We start from the raw sequence: 9,013 nt of genomic DNA on the forward strand, positions 1-9,013 counted from the left end.
AAAAAGTTGAGGCACGAAAAGCCATAGAATCGAGTTCGACCCGAAGACTTTCAAGACCGGGAGGAAGTGTAGACGGGGAGTAGCAGCTGAGCACTTTCACAGGAAGTTGGACGCGTTTCTGTACCTGCAGGGGTGGGGGCTGTCTCTTTACGCGCTTTCAGGTCGCGCCTCCCCAAAAGCGGACCCAGTGACGGCCCTTCCTCGAAAGCCGACCTTCCTAGCGACTTTGCAAAAGTCAACTCCCAAGTCTTTTGATGCTGCGTACTCAAGTCCTTTCGCCTGTTGGGACCACACTTAGAATTACACCAATCAGTGCGACGAATAATCCTGCGGACCATACGAGAGGCGCGATCAAGAATGGACGCCCGGATCGCGGGCAACGCCACGAAGGACGATGGCTTCGACGTTTCTGACCCGACAGACTGGCTGGGAACGCCTTTGGCAAGCCTGATGCCTGTCGAACAGTCCCTACGATGTCATGTCTGCAAAGACTTTTACAATTCCCCTATGGTCACGTCTTGCTGCCACACCTTCTGCTCCCTTTGTATACGAAGAGCCCTCGCCAGTGACGGGAAGTGCCCACTGTGTCGCGCTACGGACCAGGAGTCAAGATTAAGGGGAAATTGGGCAATAAGAGAAGCAGTTGAGAGTTTCAGCAGAGGAAGAGAGGCGATGCTCAGGCTTGCACGGGAACCGCAAGCGCTTGCGACTGATGCGCCAACCCGGACTCCAAAGAGGAAAGCGGGTGACGGAACGAACGAGGGTGCAAAAAGAACGAGGATGTCTACCAGGTCGAGCAGCGCGAGGGCCACGGAGACTACATCGGCCATGATGAAAGAGATGGGAGTACCAGACGTGGAGGAGATTGAGGCAGAGGAGTACACACCGGGTAGGCGCTTACCTTAACACTGCACGGACAACCGAGTGTGCTCGAGACTAACGCAACATACAGATGATGGTCTCGTTGCTTGTCCAATTTGTTCATGGAGAATGAAGCCTGAAAAAGTTGATAGGCACCTCGATACCGACTGTCCTGGAGAGCCACGACCACAGCCGAGCGAGTCAAAGCCAAAGAACATTGGTTTTGGCAATATCCGCCATGCAGTCAATACCTCGACCAAACCCCAAGAGAGGCTGTCGTCACTGAACTACTCACTGATGAAGGACGCTGCTTTGAGGAAGAGGCTTTTAGAGATAGGGATCTCGAGTTGGGGTTCTAGACAACTACTTGAGAAGAGACACAAGGAATGGGTTATGATATGGAATGCCAATTGTGACTCGGCGCGACCAAAGGCCAAGTCCGAGCTTTTGAGAGACCTTGACACCTGGGAACGGACACAGGGCGGCAGCGCTCCTTCCAATTCTCATTCGGCGAACCTGGGTGCCCAGATAAAAGACAAGGAGTTCGATGGTGTGGGATGGTCCGCAAAACACAGCGACTCTTTCAAAGATTTGATCGCCAATGCTCGCAAGACTCGGCGAAAGGCGGAAGAGACTACCCGGGAGTCATCACATGAATCTCGGGGCCAGTCTCTGACCGTCAGCGACATCAACTCGGAACAGCAGCCTGATGCCATGGGCAACAGTCAGAGTCATGCCGAGGAACATACAATACGAAGTTCCGACACAGTCATGGACCAAAGCATTACGTCAAGCCAGATAGCAGCAGACCAGTCGCCTCGAAAAATACCCGAGGACAGAGTCACAAGACTTCTGTCAGAGGATCAACCGTTGCCCTCTGAGATAGATGCCGTATCTAGCTCTGGAACTGCTAGGACAATAGCTCAATAATGTAATGTCTACTACAGGGCGCCGAGTGCTGCTTGTTGGGTAGAAACTAACTAAATGATACCCAAGCACCTTCATGCAAACAACGCACTCCATGGAACTCAACGCATTCATTTGCTCCCAATGCACGCTGACCATTCGGTATTTCATGGGCGTCCCCTCTCTACCGTTTTTCTTGACACCACTGTCGACTTCGTTTCACTTTGGCCCCTCCGAACCAATATACATATTCGACCCACGGCAGGCTCACATTGCTATGCAGTCATTAGAGGCACGTAAATATGGTCACATTCTGCGCCAGTCATCTGTAAATCCTTCGTCAAACGACCCGTGAGAGTCGCCCGGTTTGAGAACCTCGAGGATAATGCTGCTAAATAGCTTCTCTGTGCAACTCAAATGTCGAAACATGTTTAGGTCGACCTGGTTGCCGGCAGTGTCCCATGTTCGGGCTGTATCTGAACGCAGACGATTTCATCCACTTTAGAAGCTCGAAATGGCTGTTGACGGTGGATAGGGGGTTTGTTGACGTGGTTGCTCATCCAGGGCACGACCCAGATGAGCTAGGAACAAAGAAGCAATCTATCTTCGGCGGCAGTCTTCCAGCAATGCACTAGATCCACACGTGCTCGCCTGCCTGAAACAGATCTTGGGGACGCTCCTTTGAGCCCAGCGAGCCACTAGACAGTCTTGTGGTCGGGCTTCACGGTCTTGGAAGCTGTTAGCTGCGACAGTGACCTGGATATCTACAGGCGGGGTATCTTTCGTCGCTTAGGGCAGCCTTTGCTAAGACACGGACCGAGCGAACTGAAGTCCAACTGACAAGGTAGATAGGTGTGAAAGCAACAACCTTCAGAAAGGGCTTCATGGACTGTTGTTGTTGCGCCGCCTCGTTGCGAGCCTCAGGCTTGAATTCGGATATGCTGAAGTGAGGTGGCGCAAATAAGTTGAAGCCGTTCAGTCAAGCACCAAAGGCTTCTTTAGTCACCAGGTGTCTTCGGTGGAATGTGGCTTGGGTGCTTCCAGCCATTCCGATCATGAGCTGCCACGTTCAAAGATACAGTCACATTGACTGGAACGACAAGGGAGACGACCATCGAGGTCATTCTCGCATTCTGCGGAATTTGGTTTTGTGTCAGCCAGGTCGCAATAGCCCTTCGCACTCCCCACCAGTGATACGAGAGGCGTGAGCGCTCTCTGGACATATACCATGATAACGCATGAACGCATAAAGAGATCATTCGCCGAACAGTGTAGATTACTCACTCTGAGAACATGATTCTGTACACATCATGAAGTGATATCTTGGTCAAGATTGCTTCCACTCAATACAATCATGATGCTCTGTGGTCCGCATTAGCTCGCCTCCTGTTTCTGGGGCTCGTCCTTTAGCGACATTTTACTCATCTCCCCTGAGAGTCTGTCAGCCTCCTGGCCCTCGTTCGTGATTGCTTGCGGAGCATCCAGGCTTGCAAGCCTCCTCGCAATGTTCTCCGCTTCTTTCTGCTCCGCGGCCTCCTTCCTTGACCGCTCAAGCTCGTCTTCCTTGTTCGTCTGCTCCTGCAACATAGCCTCGAGCTCGTCGTCAATCTCCTCCTCGTCGACCACCGGTCCTTGTTCTGCAAGTATGTTGTTCAGCTCATCAGCCTGGCCCATTTGCTCGCGCATGCGGTCCACCACCTCTTCCACTCTTTCAGCACCTCCGACTTGTGCATTCAAGGTTTTCAGGACTTCCGTGCTCGCGCCCATGACCTTCACCAATTGCACGTTATCCGATGCCTGCTCGATCTTGGCCGAAACCTCCTCGATCTGGCTGAGCGTGGCGAACCGCTGCTGCAGAGATGATTCTGCCAGCTTCTTCGACTTCAAAGCTGCCATGGCCGAGACGCGATTCTTCTTAGCCACCGCATCTCTTGCCGCCACCGTGAGCTCCTCGATCTTGTTGTTCAATACTGTCGTCTGATGGTTCAGGTACTCCGCAAGCTCCCTGAGCGATGCTATCGTCTCGTCCTCTGTGGTGATCGCCGACTCTTGGTCGTCAGGGTTCCTGATCTTGACCGTCTTCCCATCGTAGAGTAGCACACCCTGATCCCTTGACATAAACCGTAGCAGGACCTCCATATCCGTCTCAGACAACTGCTGGCCCTTCAATATTGAATCCTTGAATTCCATCTGGAATTGCACTTTCGAAAATGTCCTTTCAAACCGCGAGGTCAGCCCCGACGTCTGCTCAAGTACGGCCTTAGAGGCAGCCTCCACGTTCGCGACGACCACGAACTGCCCACCCGGTAGCCTCTCATCTCCACCAAAAGTGAACGCGCTAGTCAGGCCCAAATGTCTGAAGCCCCATGAGGCGATACTCCAAGGTATTGAGCTCCAGGGTTTGTGGTATATGCTCTCGTTCGCCTTCAAGAAATCCTGTATCGGTATGAGATCTCTCTCTTGTGTCGCCTCGCGAATGACAGCGCCGAGGGCTAGTGGTCGACCGTACTGCTTGCTTTCTAGGGCTCGTAGCAACGACTCGTCGGCTTTCAAGACAACGTGGTTGGGGTTGGGCGACGAGCCGGACCCGCTGGGTGCCAGGCCAGCGCGAACGAGGCCGGCGAGGCCACGCCTCCAGGCGGAGATGTTGGCTTGGTATCCATCCGGGTTGGTAGAGCGAAGGCCACGAAAGTCGGAGTAGAGGGCTGGTATGCGTGCTCTGTTTGGCGTGGGTCAGCTTGGCATGGTGTCTCCTGGCCGATGTGAGGCTACGACTGACTTTCGAAACCCCTGCTCATGCTCAATGAGCCACTCGAGGGCATCAGACATTCTGAGGCGTGGGCTCGCCTTAGCGGTTTTGTAGGTTGGTTTCTTTGGCAACGGGAGACGGAAGGGCGAGATGACGTCGTGCCGGTGACGAGACCGCCAGGGTGCTGCCCGGTTCACAGCGATTAGTGAGTCTAAGTAAAATCAAGGGCTACGTAGCAACGCTCGAAAATGGGAACGAGAGCTGCGGCAACGGAAACGACGATACGTTAGACGAGGTTCGTGAGCAAGCTGCAAGGTCCAGTCTGGGGTACTTGGGCTCCCAGACTGGGGGAACAAGCCTTATCGCTTATCTGCCCATGCAGGTCGACCGCCAAACCCCAAACAACCCCACAGTACCTCCAACCAAGACAACATCGAATCCACCATAGCAAACTCACGATTCCACATGGTCTATATATACAGCCTACATAGATAGGCTCTTCATACGGGTTCAGAAGGCATCGATTATGTGAAAATTTTCCTTATGCAGATTTTATTTGCTTGCCCAGATCATGCAGCACGTCGCTCTCGGCCGCTAATAAGATAGACCCCGGCTCGGACTGCCAACAAGGGGTCGGCAGATGCTTCAAGCCCAGGAACATCCCTTGGGACAGGATCAAAGATAATGTGCTTCTGTTCCGCAGCATCATTCTCTTCCAGACCCTTGAGAGAAATCGTACCTAGATCTACCACCTGTCTCTCATCTGGCCAGTGCTCACAGGCATCATCAGTGATGTCTCCGTTTTCAGCGACCTGCGCTTTCAAAGTGAACACCACGGGCCCAGTTTCGACCAACTTCGGTATCTCGTCGAACAAGTAGTTCTCACTCCTCTCCTTGACCTCCTCATCACCCAAAGTTCTCAGTCCAGCGGCCGGAACGATCCTGTATCGCACGTACGTTTCGTTCCCACCCGAATCGATTAGCTTGAAGGCATTGACGCCGAAGAACTGCTCGTTGGCAAAGCTTGCGGGGGCCGGTTTGGGCGCCTGTACGAAGGCTAGTGCCTTAGGGTGAGTGTTGAGGAACGATTCGACCGTGCCATCTTTCAGTGCCTTGAAGAAAGCAAGCGCCTCGTCGCCATTGGAGCCTGGAAAGGCATCCACACTGTGCGCGATGATATCTGTGTGGACGCGTCGGGGCTGAGTAGCAAGCTGGAATCGCAGCGCGAAGCCACGGGGTTCGGCGTTGGAGTTGTTGTCCGGAACGTTTGGCAGCCCAGTGGCTGTTCGATGCTAGTTGAGTTTCGAAAACGTCCACGTTTTAGGGCGGGAACACTCACAATTCGAGAACCGGGCGATTACAGGGGTGGATGGTTGGTTGAAGTGCGGTGCTATAGACAGTTTGCCTGCCTCCAGGCTCGGTGTGAACGTTCCTTGGAGCAAAATCCCCTTTGCATGGGCTACAGACAAGACAGTTAATTAATATTTATCGTTGCCATGGAGCTGCTTCTGAAGTGGAATCAATCTGATAATTGTTCTCACCTGGTCGGAAGCCTGGATGAGGTCCAAAAATATCGTGAAGTGTCTCGACCAGCCCCTGACTGGTCTCCAAAATGTGTTTATCAGTAGGAAGAGGCATATTTACGCAGCTTTTGATTCTGCGAGAGACCCAAGCTCACTGGTTCAAGAAATTATGCAATGCTTCTTCACCGTTCATGAGACAGCCTCTCGTAGACAGGTAGTGGAAGTTAAGTATTCTGCGGTTCATGCCCCGAGACGCAAAAGAGCCGTCGAGACCCGTCGACCATGCCTACATCAACGAATGTGATGCCATCGGAATTCCAAATCGCAACATTAAACCCTCTCTCATTGGATAAAGTGAAGGCAATATTGGTGATGCACCATGTTGCTGACTGAGGGACTGCATACTGGCGTAGTTGCTAGCTTGACTTTTGGCCAAGATCTCCACAAAAGACACCAACTATCCGTGATAACATGTGCTTAGGCGACCGGCCACGCCAAAATTGACACTGGCGTCCTGTTACTAGGCTAGTTTGAGTCCCGTGGAGGAATATGGTCTTGCAAGGCCTAGCCGGATATGTGATTGCGCAATGCTGAAGACGATGCTTGGATTAGGACAAACAGTGCGGCCTTGATGATTAATACAGATGCAGTGCCTCTCGCTGAAGTATTTGAGGCTTGCTGATATTAAAGTTGCAATCCCCCGGTGCCAGTCGGGCACGACCATGAGTTCAGGGTCCGGAGCCGAGCTTTCACGATGCACAGGACCCACCGGACGGGCCGGCCCAAGAAGTCGGCCGGGTTCCAGGTGGGCCCGCTGTTGCACCGGGTTCCGACATGAAGCAGCCCAACCCGATGGGACAACTGTACTGCACAAAGCAGTTATTTTACATGGCTATAAAACAATCTCAGCGGCACTTCATGAAGCTGCTGTGGAGTTGCTGTGGCTTGAAATGTTGCACCAGGGCCTAGACTTGTTAAGATGAACTGGTCTAGAATATTGTCTTGATGATTTAGTATGCCCAGACCGGATTTTCGAGTGTACCACGACACAGCCTTGACCAACTTGGTGATGCCGCAGGTCTAGTCCTGACACCAGACCATCCATGTCGATAACTCGGGGCCATACCCAATCACCGCGAAGAGTCTTTTGCCGTGATTATCACGAGACTGGGGTCTTGCAGCACGAGTGTGTAAGGCGTTGTGAGAAAGTCCAGACAATCATGTTTTGATTTTCACTTCCACGTGGAATAGCGCCCGTTTGAAGGAGCTACATTGATCAGCGGGAACGCCAAACTCGTGGCGACCCAAAGTTATCTCTGGACGACTGCGCGTTCTGAAGGAGCTTGAGATGCTTGAGCCTGCGTTGGGATGATGCTGGGAGGACACTCTTGCCAGCTCACACTGCCTGCCCACACACAAGCACAAAGCTAATCTGTGCCTAGGTGGTTCAGATGATCTAGAACGGTTGATCGGACACCCTGACACATCGTCCAACAGCCGCCAGCGCCGGTGGGACGGCTGGCAAACCTTAAGGACCAGGGAGGAACCCCGCTGTTTCCCCAGGAACGCAAATTGTACGACACGTTCATGGCCTCCGACATATGTGCTTGTGAATGCTATGTTCAGAAAGCTGCCGACTCGTGCATAGCAGATGAATTATTTCATTCTTCGTCCCGTCTCAAGGCCTGGTCGTATGCACGGCAGAAGCTGCAGCTTGACGTCGAAAGAGCGGTGGGGGAGAAGTGAGGTGCCCCGGATTCCTGGGCACAAGTTCTGTCTGATATCGATTCCTTCGATCGGATACGACTTGACTACTGCGCAGTCAGTACGCAGTTCAGTCGAGAAAGGATGCAGAGTTAAAGATATACTCTAAAACATTCACTTATTCTCTGCTTTATAGGAAGGTGTTTATTGCCTGTAAAGCAATAATAGTTGTAGCTTTATAATTAAAACCTTTTTTTTCTTTAAAAGGAATTAGGAATTTTAATAGCTAAGTAAACTAATTAAGGTTTTTTTTTATTTAGTTATAAGCTCCTTTTTTTTTTACTAAGTATTTTATAATTAAGCTAATTTTTAATTTTTAATTATTTTATTTACTATACTAAATATTTTTTATTAATAAGTAAATTTTAAAACTTACTATAGCAAATATTATTATAAATAATAGTATTACTGCTTTTTTACTTAATTAATAATTTTAAAGTAAAAGTAACTATATAATTTAATATTTTAAATTTAAATAAAAAGCCTAAGATATAAATATATTTAATATTTTCTTTTTTAAAGAAAACGTTATTTTTAAAAAACTTATTTTAGCTAATTATATAGTTTATATTAATAAAATAAATATAATAGCTAGCACTTTAAATTTATACTTTAAAATTATTAACTTAGTACAAAGCTTATTAAAGTAATAAGCTAAATATAAGAAATAAAAAAACTTTAAATAAAAAGTTTATTAAATAAAGCAATTTTTAAAAAAATAAGTTTTTTCTATTATTTTATTAAAAATTAAAAATATAAATTTACTAATTAACGCTTATAATTATATTACCTTTACTTATAATATATTAAATAAATTTACTTAAGAGCAAATTTTATATAATATAAAAAAATTATACTTAAATAAATACTTATTTATAATAATATTTTTTAATAAGTATTATATTTTAAAAGCTAAGCTAGTTTTAATTAGTTATATAGCTTATTTAAATAAATAAATAGTAATTAATATTTTACTTAATTTACTTATAACCTATTATAATTTTAAAAAATAGTATAATTAAATTTATATTAAAAATAGTAATAAAAAATATAACTTAGAATTCTTATTTAATTATTTTTTACTAAAAAAAGTATTAGTAAATAAAGAAAAAGCATATATATAAGTAAAAGCTAAAATATATAAGTAAATAGTAATTAAAAAATAAAAATTAAATTGCTTTAATATAGGAAATAATAAAAATAAATTAAA

At 47.8% G+C, this 9,013-nt stretch overlaps 4 protein-coding genes across 4 annotated transcripts; 2 read left to right on the forward strand and 2 right to left on the reverse strand.

The window, feature by feature from the left end:
* Positions 1 to 357: 357 nt before the first annotated feature.
* On the forward strand, positions 358 to 1,791 carry J7T55_013216 (uncharacterized protein; the record flags this gene model as incomplete). The annotated part of the gene is made up of 3 exons (XM_053141883.1): positions 358 to 515; positions 792 to 889; positions 953 to 1,791. 3 exons carry the CDS (start codon positions 358 to 360, stop codon positions 1,789 to 1,791), a joined length of 1,095 nt encoding a protein of 364 aa, XP_052995561.1.
* A 1,350-nt stretch (positions 1,792 to 3,141) lies between these two features.
* On the reverse strand, positions 3,142 to 4,596 carry J7T55_013217 (snf7 family protein; the record flags this gene model as incomplete). Its single annotated transcript, XM_053141884.1, has 2 exons — positions 3,142 to 4,486; positions 4,547 to 4,596. The coding sequence occupies 2 exons, from the start codon at positions 4,594 to 4,596 to the stop codon at positions 3,142 to 3,144; spliced, it is 1,395 nt and encodes a 464-aa protein (XP_052995562.1).
* Positions 4,597 to 5,085: 489 nt separating this feature from the next.
* On the reverse strand, positions 5,086 to 6,154 carry J7T55_013218 (uncharacterized protein; the record flags this gene model as incomplete). Its single annotated transcript, XM_053141886.1, has 3 exons — positions 5,086 to 5,798; positions 5,856 to 5,906; positions 6,058 to 6,154. 3 exons carry the CDS (start codon positions 6,152 to 6,154, stop codon positions 5,086 to 5,088), a joined length of 861 nt encoding a protein of 286 aa, XP_052995563.1.
* Positions 6,155 to 6,793: 639 nt separating this feature from the next.
* On the forward strand, positions 6,794 to 7,785 carry J7T55_013219 (uncharacterized protein; the record flags this gene model as incomplete). The annotated part of the gene is made up of 2 exons (XM_053141887.1): positions 6,794 to 6,844; positions 7,537 to 7,785. 2 exons carry the CDS (start codon positions 6,794 to 6,796, stop codon positions 7,783 to 7,785), a joined length of 300 nt encoding a protein of 99 aa, XP_052995564.1.
* Positions 7,786 to 9,013: the final 1,228 nt, after the last annotated feature.

Source organism: Diaporthe amygdali (assembly GCF_026229845.1).
Source record: "Diaporthe amygdali strain CAA958 chromosome Unknown NODE_9_length_1275696_cov_64_842800, whole genome shotgun sequence".
Lineage (NCBI taxonomy): Eukaryota > Fungi > Ascomycota > Sordariomycetes > Diaporthales > Diaporthaceae > Diaporthe > Diaporthe amygdali.